This window comes from Pocillopora verrucosa, chromosome 2 (assembly GCF_036669915.1).
Source record: "Pocillopora verrucosa isolate sample1 chromosome 2, ASM3666991v2, whole genome shotgun sequence".
NCBI classification, from domain to species: domain Eukaryota; kingdom Metazoa; phylum Cnidaria; class Anthozoa; order Scleractinia; family Pocilloporidae; genus Pocillopora; species Pocillopora verrucosa.
The window spans coordinates 1,208,378-1,227,746 of NC_089313.1; the positions used below are offsets into that span (position 1 = coordinate 1,208,378).

The 19,369-nt window shown below is 36.9% G+C and overlaps 3 protein-coding genes across 3 annotated transcripts; all 3 read left to right on the forward strand.

Moving 5' to 3' along the window:
- The first annotated feature begins 82 nt into the window (after positions 1-82).
- LOC131797305 (uncharacterized) lies at positions 83-1,153 on the forward strand. The gene is made up of 3 exons (XM_059114908.2): positions 83-172; positions 296-415; positions 1,031-1,153. The coding sequence occupies exons 1-3, from the start codon at positions 83-85 to the stop codon at positions 1,151-1,153; spliced, it is 333 nt and encodes a 110-aa protein (XP_058970891.1).
- A 1,410-nt stretch (positions 1,154-2,563) lies between these two features.
- LOC131797350 (transcriptional adapter 2-alpha-like) lies at positions 2,564-9,654 on the forward strand. Its single transcript, XM_059114963.2, has 19 exons — positions 2,564-2,588; positions 2,660-2,772; positions 3,056-3,115; positions 3,541-3,632; positions 3,754-3,794; positions 4,451-4,513; positions 4,749-4,808; positions 5,237-5,325; positions 5,665-5,737; positions 5,832-5,895; positions 6,065-6,108; positions 6,215-6,245; positions 6,356-6,435; positions 6,746-6,817; positions 7,236-7,324; positions 7,910-7,953; positions 8,618-8,661; positions 9,048-9,121; positions 9,435-9,654. The coding sequence occupies exons 1-19, from the start codon at positions 2,570-2,572 to the stop codon at positions 9,624-9,626; spliced, it is 1,344 nt and encodes a 447-aa protein (XP_058970946.2). The 5' UTR covers positions 2,564-2,569; the 3' UTR covers positions 9,627-9,654.
- A 1,265-nt stretch (positions 9,655-10,919) lies between these two features.
- LOC131797327 (coiled-coil domain-containing protein 74B) lies at positions 10,920-18,459 on the forward strand. The gene is made up of 8 exons (XM_059114938.2): positions 10,920-11,540; positions 11,869-11,919; positions 13,462-13,518; positions 14,173-14,323; positions 15,764-16,130; positions 16,761-16,873; positions 16,970-17,035; positions 18,063-18,459. The coding sequence occupies exons 1-8, from the start codon at positions 11,174-11,176 to the stop codon at positions 18,202-18,204; spliced, it is 1,314 nt and encodes a 437-aa protein (XP_058970921.2). The 5' UTR covers positions 10,920-11,173; the 3' UTR covers positions 18,205-18,459.
- Positions 18,460-19,369: the final 910 nt, after the last annotated feature.

The window sequence follows — 19,369 nt, forward strand, 5'->3', positions numbered from 1 at the left end:
AGTTCAGCTTCTAAAAAAGACGAAGCGCGAAAAATCTGTTCTGTTTGTAAAGAACAAAAACCTGAAAAATACGATCAAGAATATGGAGATTGAATTGTGTAAAATAAAGGACGCTTTGAGGGTAGAGGAATGCAAATTTCTTCAGCTGTATGAAAAGCTCAATACAAAAACGGTAATATGATAAAATCTGCTGGTGTCCGCCCAACTTCGTTCTCGCGGCTGGGCATTCCATCCGTTTTCTTCAAACGCTGGTAAAACTAAATATGTTTACTCAATTTATGGCGATGTTTTTCAGAGGGAAAGACTTGAATCGAAAGCTAGAGAGGAGAGACTCTCTGAGAGCGTGGACATTCTTCATTCTAGGTTGCAGAGAGAAATTTCCAGGCGAGAGCTTTTGGAGGAAAAAATCAAAATGGTAAGGGGACATCTCTGTAAAGGGTTCCAGGTTTTGAGCATGGAGCTAATTGAGGGTGGTAAAGAAGGATTCAGAGGGTGGGGAAGGGAGCTTAGGGAAGGGGAGCCCCCCCCCCCCGGATTTTTTACACCACTGCTCAACCACTAAACTCCCTTTTTGTGTATCGAGTCGCTTGGAACATGGCATCCCTTTCATATAAAAGCAGTGAAAACAGTGGATTCCATCCTATCGAATCTCGATGCAAGTTCTAATTACAAGTGAACAGCACAAGAGAATTGTGATGGTTTACATGCGAGTGTCTCAAAATATACCGCTAAACACAGGTGGTATTTCCCGACACTTATCGCGTATCTCAGTTAAGTGGGGAATTCCCTCATGGTACATAGCAGACATTTTCCGCGAGACTTTTGTAACCCCATGAATTTCTGAGTTGGCTTGTTTTAGACTTCAGGTTTGCTCTATTTTTGCCTTCTTGGAGTCTCACGAGAAGGAACTACTGGGAAGGAGCGCGGGCTCATTTTCCTGAACAGCAGACTGTAATCGAGTTCACCTTCACCTCAAAATTAAAATTTCATACAGGAGTTTCTTCAGTACTTCATTTTATTCATTTTTAAGGCTACACAGGAAAGGCCGTTGCTCGGAGTTGTTAGCCAACGATTAACTCAAGTAACAAATGCACTGAGGCGAACACTGGGAAGGAGACGGAATTCAGTTCGAGACGAAAATCATAGCACCTAACACCTTCTCTGTTGTTGTTTGTTTGTTTGCTTGTTTTTTGTTTTTATTTTATTATTATTACTGACTAAGAACATTCATTACATAAAAAATAACATCGACTTTATAACTGAATTTTCAACTTCATAACTCTTCCCGCTAAGCTAAGATATATCCTACAAAAATAATCTGGCAATTTATGGAAGGGTTTATCATCTTTCTTTATTAGTTATCGAATTAAAACAGGAGTCCATTAAAAATGCTACGAATAAAATTTATAATATTAGCAATTCATTGTAAATGGTATCAGCTGATCTGGGACGGTAATTTTAAAATTGTTAAGGTTTTTTTCGTTTAAGAAGTCATTACAATTCTTTTTTATTTTCATCTGAAAATAAAAAGCCACGCTATTAAACATGACGTTTCGGCGACACCATTTCACCATTATCAAATGACAATTTGTTTCCAACATGAAAAAATCGATTATACTAATAAATTTATTTAACTATTACTCCATGAGCGCGCGTTGGATATGAGATGGTAGCTATAAGCAATCACGTATCCAAAAAGCGTGAATGGAATAATTGTTTTACTAATTTCTATTAAATCCTGAACGTTTGGACACTTGGAGCTTTTTTCAAGCTCCGCAACAGTTGGCCCAATGCATTTCCGTGAAAGGTGATTGGGAATATGAGCTGATAACCGGAGTTGAGCGAACCAATATCAGGTGATTAAGACAAGGAATATCTTAAGGAAAATTGTAAACGCCAGGGCCGCTGAAATTTGCCTATATCTTTGCTCCTATATTCCTGACATAACTCGCCATAAATCTATAAACGTCTCTAAGAGAATAAAAACTCTTGAAGTCTCTGAAACTTTTGATCCACTTTGATCCCTACTGAGAGGAACACAACACTTGAGTGAAAGTGCTTCAATGATTTGCAGGCTTCAGGATATATTACATTTTATTGTGTCAATTTGTCCATCGGGTTATTTTCGCAAAGTATGAGTGACCGATCTAATTTAATCTTTCATCTTGCAATTTTGTGATTTTCCCTTTTCTTTAATGGAGTATTAATGCACCCCTTATCCTTTGAACTCGATCATGCAACCCATTGGCGGAGTGGTAGCATTACGCCGTGGCATAGAAATCGAGAAAGATATTGGAGTACCTATATGAACATGGCTGTCTTACTGACTAAACTTAGAATATCTTCATCCCAGTCTTCCTTTCTGAAACTGTCTTGTTTGCACGTCTCAGAGCTATTTCGCATTTCATTTCCGTTTCATTATAATAGTTAATAGATACATTATTTTTTATACTTTACGTGAGTAACACCCGACTGAATCCCCAGTCTACCCGGCCCAGCCTAATTGGCGAGAAGTCTGAGAACTTAAAACCCAGTCTTCATTATAGCCACAAAGTGCGCGGATCTCAAAATGGCGGTGTTAGTCGAAGGTTCGTGTGAACGTTATTGATCAATACTTATGTGTTTTTCGAGGTGTTAAACGAAATTTTGCTTCATGCAGAAAACCGTTTAGTGTGTGACGACAGTCGTGAATGCTTAGTGTGTTGTGGAGTCGTTAAAGAACCTTTTATAAGATGCCGGCAGTGCAGGCCTGCAGTGGATATATGTTTAGAGGTTAGTTTTCTCTTCTAACTGCAACGTTCCTGCGCCGTTTCTAATTCAACACAAAACACAAACTATCTGAAAAATGCATGTTTTTAATAAAATTTTGAACTTTGAAATTCTCAACTCGCGCTTTTACTGCTTCTCCCTTGTTGTCGTAGTAGTGTTAAAAATTGTAGCCGCATCAGCTGAGTTTTTATAAGGAGAAAGAGCAAAATTGGACGAGAACACATGTGTTGGCATCGCACTCTGTTTTTTTCCCCTAACATGCCTGTTGAATGTTCCAATTTTTTAGTGTTTTTCCAGAGGAGCTGAAGACAAGGAACACCATAGTGATCACAGTTATGAAATAATAGTAAGTAATTTAGAAGACATTTGAAGGGCAAATGTTGAATCTCATGTCTCACGTGATCTGTGAATAAATCGTAAGTTGCTTCAGACTGTTTTCGTTCTTTTCCTGTTTCTGCATCATTTCAATGAGGCTTGACTACTAGTTCTGTCTGGAAAGTGAGCCCTTCAAATAGTCTAAAAAAATGATGACAAATAAGAAAAAGCTTGAAAAGCACGTTCTTAGTAAGTTTCCTATCTCAGGGGTACATCTGCAAGTAATTACAATTTATCAATAATTATGTAAACAAAAAGGACACAAAAATCCATTTTTTTTGCCAAATTCTCAGACAAGAAACATTTGAACCACAATACAATTATTTTATTTTGAGGCACACAGAATGTTACTTCATCTTCCAAGGAAATTGTTAATTTGGTCTTATTCATTTGCAGAGCAACAATTGTCCAGTTTTGGAGAAGAATTGGAGTGCTCAAGAGGAGTTTGACCTTTTGAATAGTATCTCTGATTGTGGCTTTCAAAACTGGTGAGCTACTTAAAGATTTTCAAAATGTATTGTATCTTGTAAAGAGGTCTTTAAGAGTATAGTTTGTTGTGTGAAAGTAAAGCTGACAACTCAAGATTTTAAAAATTTTTGACTCTCTCAGGACAGAGGTTGCCAAGCAAGTTCAAAGCAAAACAGAAGAAGGTAAATGTATTTGTGATTTTTGTTTGATGTTTTGCCTATGAAACAATGATCACACAACTAATGTTTCCCTAAAACATTTTTTGTCATTATTTTGACATGATTTCATGATTAGAGAAAAATTCCATAAAGTTTGTCAGGTGGCCATAGTGAAATTATTATGACTAAAGTTAATTGTTTTAAAGGAAAGCAAACCCTTCTCAAATTTCATGTTATATGGTGTATTAACTCTTTACACCCTCAGATCAGTATTCATATTCTCCATACGGTTCTCTATATATTTCCTATGGTAATGACAAGTAGAATTTGTTTGATGATCAGTAGCGTCTTGAATTAGTAATCATTTCCTATGTTCTCATCACCTTTATATTCAATTCATGGGTGAGACTGTAAGGAGAAATTAGAAGCCAGTCATTTTTATGGGTTAAAAGGTTAATGGCAGATGGTTACTCAAGTAAAAACAGTGATCAGAAGATTCTCTGTTTTTTATTGATCAGATCGTCTACTTCTGTTGAAGTTATGTACTTAAGGTAACTTGATATCAGCCTGATAGTTGGTGATGTTTGCAGTAAATGTTTACTAAGTACATTGATGCCTGTAAATCAGCATCTAGTTGTCACTATTATTGATAGTTGATTTATCTCAATGTTATCTTTCAGAATGTGAGGAACATTACATAAGATGTTATATCGATAAACCTTGTGAGGCTCTTCAGATTTCAGGTAAGCTACTGACATCAATGCTTTTATGTCACAAGTTTTAAGCACAAAAAGTACTGAAATTAGTAAAGGCGGGGAGTGGTTCCAGTTAGAAACAAGAAAAATTTACTCTAAGTACTTCTGTTCACAAATGTATACAAATTATGCTGATTCCAAAACTCAGCTACTGTTCTAGGTGAGTATAAAACATTTTTTTTCCACATTTTTATTACTGATGTTGATGTGGTTTGCTTTTTAGAACTGAGGCCTGTCACTGCCTGCACAACATTGCCATCCACAGCAGGCATTCTGTTTAAGGGTAAGTACTAAATCATTTACTTCTTAACCAGGAAACTGAAGGCTGTGACCACACTTTATTGACCAATTTGTACGAGCATTCTTGCTTCTTCAACAAAAGTTGAGTGGATAGAGAATGATTTAAATTGATTCTACAGCCATGCTTGGAGTTTACCATCTTTCTTGCTCTATTTACTCTGAGAATACTGTTGACATTGCTGATTTGAACAGTATGCAGGATATGCATCACATATGAACATAATAATGGCTTATGGACATAATAATGGCTCATTACAGAGTTCTCTATAGCTTAGCATTTGAACATTGGAATATGGAAGCCAAAGGTCAAGGGTTTGATTCTTCTTGTGGACTCTTTGTTCCATGCTCATGATGAGATGATAAACATCTTTCTACAAGAAATGCTCCTTTTGGTTTGTTCTGATATCACAGCTATGGAAGATCCTCCCCGTCCTCCAATGGATTCAGCAAGAAGCTTGGAAATGTCTGGTTACATGCCATGCAGGGGAGATTTTGATGTGGTAATGAGCTCAATTTTTTCTTTTGGAATGAAATTATAAATTTCGGGTTTGTGCCTTAACAGAGGGGCTGTGCCACAGATGATTATGTTTGTCCTTGGGCAGCCTGTTTGACATGGCTTCCATGTAAGCTCTTAAGAGCTTGGTACATAAGATTACTGCAGCAAAAAGCCTTCAGGGACCTGATAATTCTTAAAAAATTGAATTTAAAATTTAAAAAAATTGCTTGTTGGCCAGAAATATTCTAATATCTATTTCAAGGATTTTAAGAGGTGCAATTTACCTAAATTTTTATTTTTTAATTGAAGGACTCCAAACATTGTCTTTCACTTTTACATTCAGGAATATGATAACTACGCTGAAGTTGACATTAAAGATATTGAATTCAGTTCTTCTGATTCCGAACTTCTCAAAGGTTGGACTTAATACGATATTTCATTTTTTTTATTATGGCCTTACTTGAAAATTATCGAAGAATGAATCTAAAGTTTGTGTTTGTTTGATTGTAGAACTCAAAATTGCTGCCATTGAAATATTTTTGTCAAGGCTACGGCAAAGATTCTACAGAAAAAGGTGAGTTAAGTTGCATTCTTTCCGAGGTTTACGGTCAAGTCGCCCGAAAGTTATCTCGCCCGGCAAGAGGAAGAACGCGCGAGTCACGCACAGTTCGCGCGGCTGAAAAATGTGATAAAATTATGCCTGTTATTCTGGCTAAGTGGTATACCTCTTGTTTTCTTTACAGAATTGTGAGAAAATACGGACTCATCAACATCCGGAAATGGCAAAGTATGCGTCATGTGCATCAGTTGCGATGTGATGTTAAGCTAGGTTTAAGGATGTTTATTTTTATGTCATGCTAAAACATTTTATCCTTCGATTTCTTTTTTCTTAGCCCTCGAGCGAAGACAGTCGAAAACAGAAAGGTACCTAAGAATCTTCTATTTTTAAATTGTAGGGAAGCTATACTTGACGTTGTACAATGTGATAAATAAATATGTTCTCTTGGTTCATAAAGTCACTGTTTAATTTACAGGGAGCTTCGTGACAGCCTCAGACCTTTTGCTCGTCTTCATTCACCGGATCAACATGAAATATTTGTCCAAGGATTACTAAGTAAGAATAAAAACTCGACATTTATTAACTTTTAAAAATTGCAGTATTTCGAGGTACTTGTACAAGTTGGAATCTACCTTGACGTCGAAAGAAAACGTCACAGTGATGGTTTTATTATGTAGGAAAAATAGCATACATTAAAACAGGTTTTTGTAAATAAAGGAAAGATAGTTGAGGGTTGTGCAAGATTAGTGCGGATTTGAAACATCAGAATTGAGGCATCTCCTCAAGGTACAGCTTAATGGAAGTTAAAACGACGTTATTGTCAGTTTCTGTGATAAAGAAAATGTTGCTTTTGCTTTTCCTTTAGTGGAATCTTTCCTGAAGAAAGATGTTGTCAGTTTACAAGAATACAGATCCGCGGGCATTCGTACAAGAAAGGGTAGGCGACAGCTTTTTAAGTCAGGAGATCAATTCCTCCAGAGAGCCATGTTGCAAGCAGTATTAGCCTCAACACTTTACGTGCACATTTTCAACTATCTCTAACATATGGTCGCTGGTAAAATTTACGCCTTTTTGGCCTAGATCATTAGGTACTTTATTACGCAGCGCACTCTTTAGTGCTGTGCCTTATTTAACAGCGAGTTATGTTATTCGGCGTTTTATTTCCACTGCGACTGACACGTGACAATGTGAATTTGCGCGTGGCTCACTACGAGTTTAATTATCAGACCTCAATTTCGTTCCCAGGATCCCTTTCTTTCTCCCTTGCGAATTGGAGCTTGGGAACCAGGTAGAGAAAGTCTTAGACAAAGCGTTTCATTCTAAAACTTGGGTATCCTCGTTGACTTTTTATTTAGGAGCAGAGGTGTATGAGCGACTGAACAGGCGTCGTGAAGAAGACAAATCTCGGAGAAAAATGCTGGATGATATTCTGGCTAATATCCAGGTAAAGTTCCAGAAGTGACTTGAAACTTTCTCCAGAAATGAGGAACTAGTTTAAATTTAAACAGCCGTTTACTTTCACGCCGCGATCTTGATTTATAAGTTGAAAGGCGTTTGCTGTGCGCAATTTATCATACAATGTGGCGAAATGAAGGGTCACGTAACGGTACCTCAAATCACGGCATTTTGCCCTACGGCACAGACTGTCACGGTATGGCGCGTCACGTCACGGCATGGCACGTTACCCCGCCGCAACTTAAGTCACGGCAAGTTGCCATACGGTACGTTGCCTAGCGGCATGTCATGGCAAGTCACATCACGGCACGTTTCCCTATTGCACGGCACATCACCGCACGGCACGTTTCCTCACGGCAATATGTGTCACCACCTGCGGCGTTTGGTAATTCATCCAAAAATTTATTTTATTTTTTAAACTTGTGCCACTGTACACTTGTTGTTAAAGCGTATTCAGCTCTTGCCAGAATTGTTGCGAGAGGAACTTCACACTCCGTGAAGTTCTCGCAGCGTTCGTGAGGTTATGACTTCAAGCGAACTCCTGACAGCATTCATGCCACTTTTTCTTCTTTAGGACGAAAAAGCCTGTCAAGTGTGGCTTCACAGACAGGCTCAAATGTAAGGTTATGTTCTGTTGTATAGTCTGCTACTCTGCTCACTCCTTTTAAGTTAATCAGTTAGGTCGGTCAATCGGTTCGGTCATTCAGTCAGTCAGTGAGACATTCAGTCAGGTAGCGATCAGGCAGTGGTCATACAGTTGCTAGTTGGTCAGTCGGTCTCTTGGTCAATGATATTTACCATCGTCGACCGGTCATTTTATCTCTTGGTTTGTCAAAATTCACTCATCAGGAGTGTCTGAAGGACGACACCAGTCCACGCGTTAGTACTGATCATTACTCAGCGTGCATTGCAAGCTTCTATTTCTCCACCCCCTCACCTCCTCTTCCTTTTGACCGTCCCTAACCCTATTGGTACAAATTTCACCCTCTCCCTAGCCTTCTACTACTGTAAAAATCGTAGATGGCAGATGTAACTTTCACCAAGAAAATCCCGAGAACTCGCTCGCCAAAATTACACCTGCGCTGTAAGCTAGTCTTGACTTATCAGCACTGTCAGTTTGAAAGGAAATTTCTCTCTTTATCTTTGCTTACTTTTGCCTGGGTCTAGTGCCTTAAAGTTAGTTCTTCAAAGTCGCCTTTGAAAGGCTTTGAAAGTAATAATCATGTTGGTTATGTAAATACTGTCTCACTTTGACTTACCTTTGTAACACTTTTCATTGCAGAGATTCGGGGCAAAGCTTAGCGCCCATTCCACTGCCCAGCTTAGGTAGGTGACAGACTCAGAGTTTGCAAAGTTTGACTCGTATTCGCTGGGCTTAATTCATGCTCTATAGACCTCTAAAGAATTTCATACTCTCCTCTTCCTTTTCAACTTATTTTCGAGACATTGGTTTCGAAGTGAAGAAAAAACAATTAGGCATTTCCAAACATTTTTCGCTATTTGTCATGATCTCCACTCAACTTCCATGAAATTCTAGGAGTAGCCAAAAACTTCTCACTTCCCATGACTTTCCAGCTTTTCCGTAACCTTTATCAACCATGGATTTTTTTTGTTTTGTAGAAGAAAAACTTCGAAATAGTCAATTACTGAGGAGCAAATGATATAGAGACAGTCAACCTTAAATTTTAAGACTTGTTTGCTGATTTTTTCAGGTCGTAAGCCTGCAGCTCGATTGGACATCAGTGGAACTCCAGGAGTTGAACAACTCAGACCATTAGAGAGAGAGGTACCTGTAATCACATGACAAAGGGACCAGTCACTCATTTTGTGGTTGTCGCGATAAAATTTATATGACCCTCCCCCCCCCCCCAAGAAAAAAAAAAAAAAGAAAAGAAAAAAGACCTCTAATATTCTTATAATCCCCGTTCATTAACAGTTAATTAGCAGTCAATTTTAATACTCTTCTGGCGACCATTGATCCACCTACGGTCCCCCTGGAATCCCCCCAAAATCTCCCACCCCATCAGCGATATAAAATGACCGTTTACCAACACGATTACTTTCGACGCTTCATATTCTTTTCTTTTTGCCTCATTCAGTTGTGCAGTAATCTGAGGCTGTTACCACATGATTATCAGAGTTACAAGTCCAGTCTCATCAAAGAATACGAGAAACAAGGTTCATTACGACTCGCCCAAGCGCGCACTTTGATCCGCATTGACGTCAACAAGACAAGAAAGATGTACAACTTTTTTGTGGAGCAAGGCTGGGTTAAACCGCCTGATAACTAGATCAGTCTGGAATAAAATGAAAATTTAAACCGACTGTAGTCCACGTTTGGTTGTGCCTCGTTTCATTCCAAATTATGAGTCCCTAACAACGCGAGGCGGCGAGTGGTCTGCAAGGGGTCTAGTACTGATACTTGTTAGTGCCAGATCCCCCGGTTGACCTCTCCCCAACCTTTCTCAAATCCTCCCGCGGGCGGAGGAACGCGCGTCCTGTGGCGCTAAATTATGTTATGACCTGCCTGCAGGCTAAATCTAAGAAAATTTGACTGTGAATGAGGGTATTGTGTATTTATGAGTCTAGTTCTCAAAGCATGACATGATTCTTGTGATTCCTTAGACTGACCCAAGGCAAGATGACATTACCCCATGCATAAATACAGGATTTTTACGGCGCAGCCGGAAATCTGTCTCGGTATTCTGCTTTTTGTATGTGGTAAAACTTCACTTTTCTCGTGGGGCTACACGCAAAATTTAAGCGAGGTTCTTTTTCAGCGAACTTAAGGGTTAGTCTCTCCTTCATCTCTGATATCTCTTGTACTCCGTTACAGCATTACCCAATTTTTAGTCAGTTACATTTCGGCTATATTGATCTATATTCCGGCAACCATACGGAGCTAAAAAAAAAAAACCCAAGCACACTTAGTCCGAATCCAATGAATAATAATAGACTTCTTGGAATTTCCTCGTTGATTGAAGGTTTTCGTCGTTTCTAGAATTTGTCGTGCTGTTTATTTTTTTCTATGTTTAAGCAAAGTTTGGACAATAATTTAGGTCATGTGTTCGCCTTGAAAGGAAGTGCTTATATGAAATTTTGATGATGTTTGCTTTTCAAGGCAATCCCCCGCGTTCTCCAGAAAACACCTAGGTTTTTTTTCTAGAGACTGAAAGCGGTGACTTGCTATGATACTCAAGATTTCTTATATTCGACAGTAACTAGGTTCACTTGGAATTCTTTAATCCAGCTGATGAGGAAATGTAAGATTTTTCCGCCGAACTTTTGGAATTTTCCCAACTTTTTCAATAATACTTTAGTTTGCAAATATTTCGTTCCCCTCTGTGTTTTTGTTATTTTCAAAGTTCTAGATTTTCGCTCATTAGCGCCAGTTTGAACCAGACATTTGAACATGCTATCATAGTAAAGATGATTATTGCATTTCTTAGAAATATAAATAACATTTTTGGCGAATTTCGACCAAAAAGCGCGTTATTCTTGGTATGGGTGATTAGAAATTAGATTCTCAGTACGTTCACCATGGTAACGGTGTTTGGTAGTCATGCGTGCTTCGGTTCTTCGCCAAAGTTGGACATCTTTTGTGGTCGACGTTTGGTAAGGAAATAACATCAGGTTTATGCTACGATCTGGTTGGTTTTTACTTCAGCTGGATATTTTTGGTAAATGTAAATCCTCTACAGTGGTCAGAGAACATCTAGAAAAGGAAATGCTTCTTAGTTTGAACGCCATGCGTCTCAATGCGTCTGCACTTTTGGTCTTCAATCTCTAGCTATTGGTTAACCCAAGTGCCTCCAAAGACGTGCTGATTTTAGCGGCGATGCATTCACTTCAAACCATGTCGAAAGCTCCGACTCAACCTGCCAACCTTCCTCCTCTTCAAAATCTTCCTTCTTGGTCTAGAAACTCTTTGGGAAGGAGAAAACAGAGGCGGCCCATCATTCGTGACCGCTTGCAGCCCATAAAATCAATTAGGGAAGAAATGGATGAAATCTCAGAGGACAGATCGAACGAGTTGTCAAATTTCTCAGGAAGGATTGTTTCTGCTCCCTCTCGGGGACACGGACTCGAACAAACCCAGAGACTGGATAACATAGAAAAAAGACTAGAATATCTTCGCACGCAACACGCCGAAACTTTAACAAATTTACATAATGAAATAGAACGATTAAAGGCTGAAAACAAAGGTGAGGAACGAAAGCAAATCTCGATTCTTAGTTTATAGATCTCATCATATACCTGCCCCATTGAATCGACCGAGAGACGATATCATTCTCAGTAAAAAGGATCACGTTGGAAAATCGTCGAAATGATTTTAAGGCTATTTTATTGCGTTAAAATTGTCCCGAGAACAGCTAATGTTCGGTTTGCCAAAGAAAACATCAGCTTTATTGGCGCGTTCAAAACCAATTTTTTATTCTTGTACTTTGATAGTTGCGTCAAGATTTCATAATGAAACGACATGTACTTATGTGATATTAAATATGAACATCGTTTTATTGTTATTTGTTGCAGAGCTAAATTTTAAACTGGTAATGGCTCGGACGGGAGTAAACCTATCCAAAGGTTTGTTGACTCAAGCTAAATTAAGTTACCACTGTATGTTTTTTTCCATCACTTGTCGTTTAAATATTCATCATTCAATGATGCCAAAAATTTGCAGTTTCTCAAATTTTGCGTTTTATTACGAGGCTGGTCATCTGTTATTGAAATATCGTTAATTTACTCCTTCAAACTCCAAATGAGAGTGAGTTAATCATGAGTTGATGTCTTCTAAACATGCCTTCACTGTTCATTACCTGAAGTAATAAACCTGTAGGGTGCTTTGTCACAACTTAAGTATTACAGAAACTTAAAGCTGTTAAATAAATAGTACTTAGTGTACATCTAGAAAGGACAAATTTGCATGCCAACGGTATAATCCATTGTTATAATTGTCATATTTAGTTGATTAGTGACGTGCAACTTAAGTTATTTACTTAGCAACACTCAAAATGTTTTCATGTTGAAGAATGATCTTATTGAATTCCAGTGGGCTACCACAATTTGTGGTCACTTTATAGTGATAATGATCTTTAATGTTTGTTTATTATATGATCGGTGGGTCTGCATATGAATGAATGAATGAATGACAGAGACTTTTTTGTCTCTAGATTGTAGGAGAGTTATTGAGGGAGAGGGTTCTCTGAAAAATCAAGAACAAACTAAGACATAACAAAGATTTAAAGTTAGAAATTTCACCTTGTGATGAATAGATTTATCCAGTACTGTTTACTTGAAAAGATCTGACAGTGACTGTTACTTTGGTGTAGGGGATTAAAATGCAATTTCTCTATTATACCCTTGTGATTTAAACTTTTAGATAAGCATGAAAATTCAACCAGTATCTAATATTATCATCAACTGCACATATTAGAGTACAAATATCATGCAAATAGAGTGCAAATATCCTGCAATATTGTAGAGTTGGTTATTTTGTAATTTTAAAAAACCTGTTTTAGTGGTCAGCTTTGTGCACTATGCTTCCCTATCTGCTTTGCTTTTCCTGCCTCATGAGAAATGAGCAGACAGTAAAGTTTGTATTTTGACTTGTCCTACCTGCTCATCAAAATACAGCAGAGCTTGTGAAAAATACTCAGTGATACTACATGCTAAAATGTCTGATAGGATATATTGATATTCAAAGGATTGATTCTTTGCCCTATTGAGATAATTATCATTGACAGAATGGTTTTGGTTGAAGGATGAAGCAAAACCAAAAGTGTTATGTTTATTGAAGTGAAACATTAAATCTGAAATACATTGTTAAACAAACTGTGCATAAAATTTATGTATAAAACTAAAATTGAGAACAACCCCACCATTCTTACCATTGTTTCAATTTATGAACCACTGATCATAGGGTGACGGTTTCTATCGCCCTTTATGTCCTTTAGTCCTTTATGCTAAACACTGGATAGTGATTTTGGATCATTGTTTTAATGTGATTGAGGGATAAATGCAGAAGTTACACCAACCTCACAAAGTGGTAAAACAAAATAAATGATCTTAAAGAGTCAAAATCTAGTAAACTGTCTAATGTTATTTCTCTCTTATTTCTATCATCAGAAGATGAGACATCTCCTAGCTCTGTGGAAAGTGATACATTACAATCTGCAGACTTAGGTAGGTTTTCACATTTTCATTGTATTGTTTTGTTCACTCCCTATCCAACTTTTTAAGCAATTTTGATGGAATAAGAAATGATATGCTGTTGGTTATTTCTTTATATCTTAACTAATTAACTCTCAAGATCTAGATATTAATTTTCATCTCTAGCTACTACACATTTCCCTGTAATTTGGCTATGAGACTTTGATGCTAGATCGTAAGAACAACTTGAACTTGATAAGTTTGATTATTCTCATTACCAGTTTGCTGGATAATGTGTGAATATTACAGGGGGAAATTACATGTTAATCACTTCTGAGAGTTGAAGGGTTAATTATTATTTTTGGTGTTTTACTAAAGGAAAGAGTGTGGTTTTAAATTATCACTGTTAGTTTCAGTGGGACGATAATTTTTCACTTTTAATCCTTTACACTGTAATATTAACATCTATATTCTCCATACTGTTCTCTATACATTTCCTTTGGTACTGAAAAGGAGAATTTGTTCCTTGAGTTTATATTCATTTCTTCTATTCTCATGATCTTAATGAATGATTCAGCAGTATTACTGAAAGGAGAAACTAGATGCTGGTCATTCCAAGGGTTTTCAAGGATTGAAATAACAATAGTGTCTTTACATTCCTTAATAGTGATTTAATTGATTTTACAGCTGAAGGTGATCAACTTGAGGGAGTTCACAATGTTGAAGAGAAGAAAAATGATAAAAATCTGCCTTCTCAGCAGGCACAGACAGTTAAAGAATCTTCCAACACAAATGCGACACAAGAAGTGTCAAACTCAAGTGCAAAAAGGAATAAAAGGTTTCTGTAAAGTATTCTTGATTTTATATAGATTGATATTATTACAAACAGTGTGTACCTGAAATTATTAAAATTTGATGTTAATTACCTGTATGGTGGAAAACTTTCACTAAGTACTTCTGGGTGAACTTGAAAGTAAGTTACACTTACTGAAGGTTAATCTGTATCCAGCTTATAAATATATGTGGGGTGGGGCAGGTATTCTCAAGTATTTAACTCCCTGTAGTGATTAACAGGTAACTTATCCATATGTTATCCAGCAAACAGATGATGAAAATACTCAAACTTATCAAGAAGAAGTTGTGGTTTTGATCTAACCCCAAATTCTGATAAATAATTAACAAGAAAATGTATATCAGCCAGAAGGGAGGATCAAAAATCAGATCTTGGGAATTAAAGGGTTAATTGAAGCAGGGGCTGTGAATGGGTTCAAATTGTTGAAGTGAAAATGGAAGCAGTTTAATACAGACACAACTGAGGAGAATGTAACACATATGCAGTGAAGTAAGACACTAAACCAGACTAGGCTTCAGCATATTTATTTTGTCAAGTCTAGGCTGGTTAGTTTTCTCACTTCACACTTCAATCCACTAGACATGATACTGTTAACAAGCTGTTGTTAAGAGGGATGTATAAAGCATATTATAACTGTGTACTTAATTGTTTCAAACAGTCATAGTACAGATAGTTTATTTAGATTTAATATGCGTCTGGGATGATGTGGCCAAACTGTCAGCATGGTGGATTCTGGGTTGAGAAGTCTGGGTGCAAGACACTTTACTTTCATAGTCTGTGCCTATCTCCACTTAGGAGTATTAATGGGTATCAGCTAACTGTCAGGGAAGCCTGGGGAGAGGGGGGTATCCTATGATGGACCAACATCCCACTCAAGGGGTGTGATAATACCCGTTATTGCCTTATGCTACAGAAACCCAGAGAAGCTCCAGTTGAATGGGCCACTTGGCTCCAGTGTGGACCTTTTTACTTACTTTAGTAAGAGTTATCTTCAAAACATTCCCTTTTGTAAATTCCATGCTTAAATTAGGTAAAGGCATTTTTGTGCAGTGTCATGATTGTATAACATAAGCTAATGACACTGTTTTAACACAAGTTTTTTTGGTGTAAATCATAATTACATGTGCAACTGCTATAGGTAGTTCTACATGACACAAGACATGCCATATTATTCATATTTAAAAATCCTTAAAATTGTCGGAGCCAAACATTTACTGTAACATAAGAACTGTAGAAAAGTATACCATCGAACAACCTTTTAAAAGGGTTTAAAATTTATGATATGTGTGATTGAAGATGTATTGATACCCAATTAATGATATACTCCTTTGATTTACATTGAAGAGACTACAACATCTCTAGAAATGTTAAAACATGTATTTGGCATAAAGTTCAATTGTTCTCTTTGTTCTTGTTCTTTTTAAGTTTTAGACATGGATCTGGAAAAATGCCTCTTGCAGCCAAATCAACACCCTCCCCTCCTGTGTCAGCCAAAGGCCCAGTCATCAAACCTAAGAGTTCTGGAAAAAAGAAAGCAAAATTGTACAACCGGCAAGAAAAACTGACAAATTTAAGTTCAAATTCCCCTCAAGCTCTCAAGTTATCCTCTACTTCACCTGCACCAGTAAAGCAGGGGATTCCCCTAGGGCAATCAGTTCTGGTTGTCACAATAAAGGATAAGCATGTAAAAGTTCACATGCCGTCAGACAGTGCCCCACGGTCACCAACCTTAGTGGAGTGTAAAGCTATCATTAAACATCAACAAGAAACAAACAAAAGGCAAGAACAGGAGGTATGTTTTTATCAGTGATTGATTAAATACCAACTTCTCCTTATGGTAACAACATATTTGGAATCATCCATTAGGAATACTATTTTTGATAAAACTTCAAATTCTCAGAACATCCATTCTAAGAGTGTGTTGGGCAGTCAGAAAGGAGGGTTACCAGGTCAATCTTAAGAGTGAAAGGGTTGATGACAGTGAAAAGAATCATCCTTGAATCGTGTTATCATTACTTTTGTTGTTTCCTGGCAGACCAAGTTTTCTTAAGAGACATTTTAAAGAGACATTTCAAACAATAATATTAGTCAGATGCAAAGAGGGAGGAGTTGTCAAATAGATAAATTGCTTTCTTTTTCAATGCAATGTAGTCTTTCTTTATGATATTTAAAGGTAGTCTTAGGAGAGATCCAAGCGTTCTGATTCATTCTTACTTGGTCTGTGCTTTGCTATATACAGCAGAAACGGTTATACGCTGTGTATTTTTGTCAACAAAAGCCAGCAAATTCAAAATAATCAAGTTTGATGCAAGTGCCATTAAGAAAACTACTTACTAACCCAAGAATATTCCCCAGTACAGCCTTAATGCTCAGTTAATAAGAAGTTATTCTCTTTGGTAAAATATTTTTTTAACTGTTTTAGCTTTCGAAACTAAAGTCAGACTTGAATGATGCCCTTTACTCTGACAAGTGGTCACCAGATACATATCTCGTAACCAAGTCCTATGTTACAGATGATGCACCAACCAATACAAGGTATGCAGCAATTAAGTATTGCCCTTAACAGTACAATGCATTTCAAAAACTAACCAAAGAAAATGGTATTAATGACTTAAAAAAATTTCTCTGCAGACAAAACACTCCTGCTTCTAGATCTTTACCACGGTTGCATTCTAGAGATCAGATGCGTTCAGGAAGGTAAGGATTTGAGTGTTGCAAAATTTGACAGAATGAATTATTACTTCTCTCTATTTTCAGACTGGTACTTTAAAGCAAGAGAAAATATATCTTTTAGTTAATTTTTTCCCCTTTTTTTATGAGGGTCCTCATATTTTTTTTTTACTTATCATACACTGTAGCTTAAAAGATCAATTAATAATTGGTTCATATGTCAGCATGTATTCATCGAGATATGAGGCACGTGGGAAGTTTGGAGAGCACAAGAGATGCATAAGAGTTGTTCGAGGCATAGTAAAGCGCAACTCTAGCTTCTTGAGTGCTCTCCAAACTTCCCAAGTGCTTCATATCTCGATTAACGCACAGCTGACATATGAACCAATTGTTTTATAACATTTTCAACCCAAAGGAAAATTTTTTTCTTGAGGGATTTGTTTGCTGACGTATGAGCGTGCACAATAGGATTATGAAGCACGCTTGCACAATTGAATTTGATTACACAAATTTACTAGCTATGTTATAAATTTACTTTTATTATTTTGTTGAGATTGTTGTACTATTGATTTGTTGTCAGCTTTCAGAGGAGTCATTAGTCCTTGTGCTGATATGGTACCTGGACATTCCACACAAAAGACTTCTTGCACAAGTTTTGGACTGTTCACACAATTCTTAGTAGTCGTTTTGCACAATGATTATAAGTGTATAAATAAATTATTGTGTTCACAAGTATTTCGATCTAGTTGAAGTTGTTACGTAAATAAATATCTATGTTCTCGCCACTGTATCTTATTGAAAGTGACATGTGAAGGTGAAATATCTCATCAGTATCAATTAGAATACCTTTTATATTGATGTTTATCACTTACAATTATTGTGTGAAATGACTATTAAGAATTGTGCGAACGGTCCAAAACTTGTTTGAAAAGACTTGTGTAAAAAGTCTGTTGTGTGAAATGCCCTGTATTTGCTGATATGGTTTGCAAGACAGGATAGACTATTTCCTGGTCAGTAGGTGGTAAATGAATTCCATGTCTTTTCTATTTCAAAGGTTGACAGCTGGGCGAATGCATGTTGTTCAAGACAGTGTATCTCTTCCAGTTCTTCGCCCCAATGGTGCAGCAAATGTTGCTGATAGGAAACGTCGACAGCAGGCATTAGTTAGAGGAAGAGGCAAAAAGGACCTCTATTAAATTATGTGTCAAAATTATTGATCAGCAATCAAATTAATATTCTTCCCTTAAAAGATGATACATTTTTTATGGTAGAGCTAGAATATTTCCCTAATTAGTCAATAGTCACTCTTTTGCCCATTATGCACTTGTAAATATCTTTTTTTCCTTACAATAATAGATTTTTCAATCCTTTACATTTTTCTTCTTGGTCTATACTACTGCAGTAGTACCATTAAATACAGTACATGGGGTGAAGAATTATTTAATAAAGTTATTTAAATTGAAATGAGTTGTTATTTTCCTCTGTTCTGTGTATGAATTTTTTTTTGCTTCTAAACAAATTCTTTTACAGGAAACTGTTCAATGAAATTTTGTATCTATAATACATTGAGGGTGTGCTGAAATAAGAGTTTTTCACACCTTTAGTTAAGTCTGACTTGTTTTTGCTTTTATTGGTATGGAGAGCTTTTTGCACAAAGCTGTTACTTGTACAAATACTTACCTACCAAATAAGTTAGTGAACTATTTGCAGTTTTGGACATTTTATGGTATAGAAGTGATAACTGCATCAATATATTAAGGTGTCATAGGGGGCACTTACCACAAATGTGAAAAGGGAGGCATCAATGATTGTATGTTTGGTTCCCTGTGGTCGACTCCTTTGCCTACAGAACAGGTGTCATTTTACTTTGGTATTTCAGACAAGCAGAGGCTAGTTCAAGTTTAGTCTGAAGAGAGTGTGAAGGGGAGTCATGCAGAAAGAGTAGTGTGGACAAGATGATGTCATGTTTTTGGGGTTCTTCTGCTTACTCACTTCCTACCCCTTGTGCTTTCCTTGCGCTTGCCTCCACTTGCTTCAAAAGTGTAAAAATTCCATGCCTTTTCTCTAGGCTACAACTCTTGGTTTTGCAAATTGACAACAACTTTTCCTTTTTGATATTTGTCAGTACTTTCATTACCAGACTCCTTGACAATGCATGGATATATTGTGGTTCAATTTTATCCTTGGTTCAAATTTTTATTTCCTTTGTTTCAAATTCATTATCATACATTACAATACCCAAAAACAAAAAAAACAAAAAAAAAATTTGAACCAAGGATAAAATTGAACCACAATAGATATTTCAGTGAAAGATTGCTTAGTGGCCACTATTGTGAGTGGAAGGGTAGAGGCTAAACATGT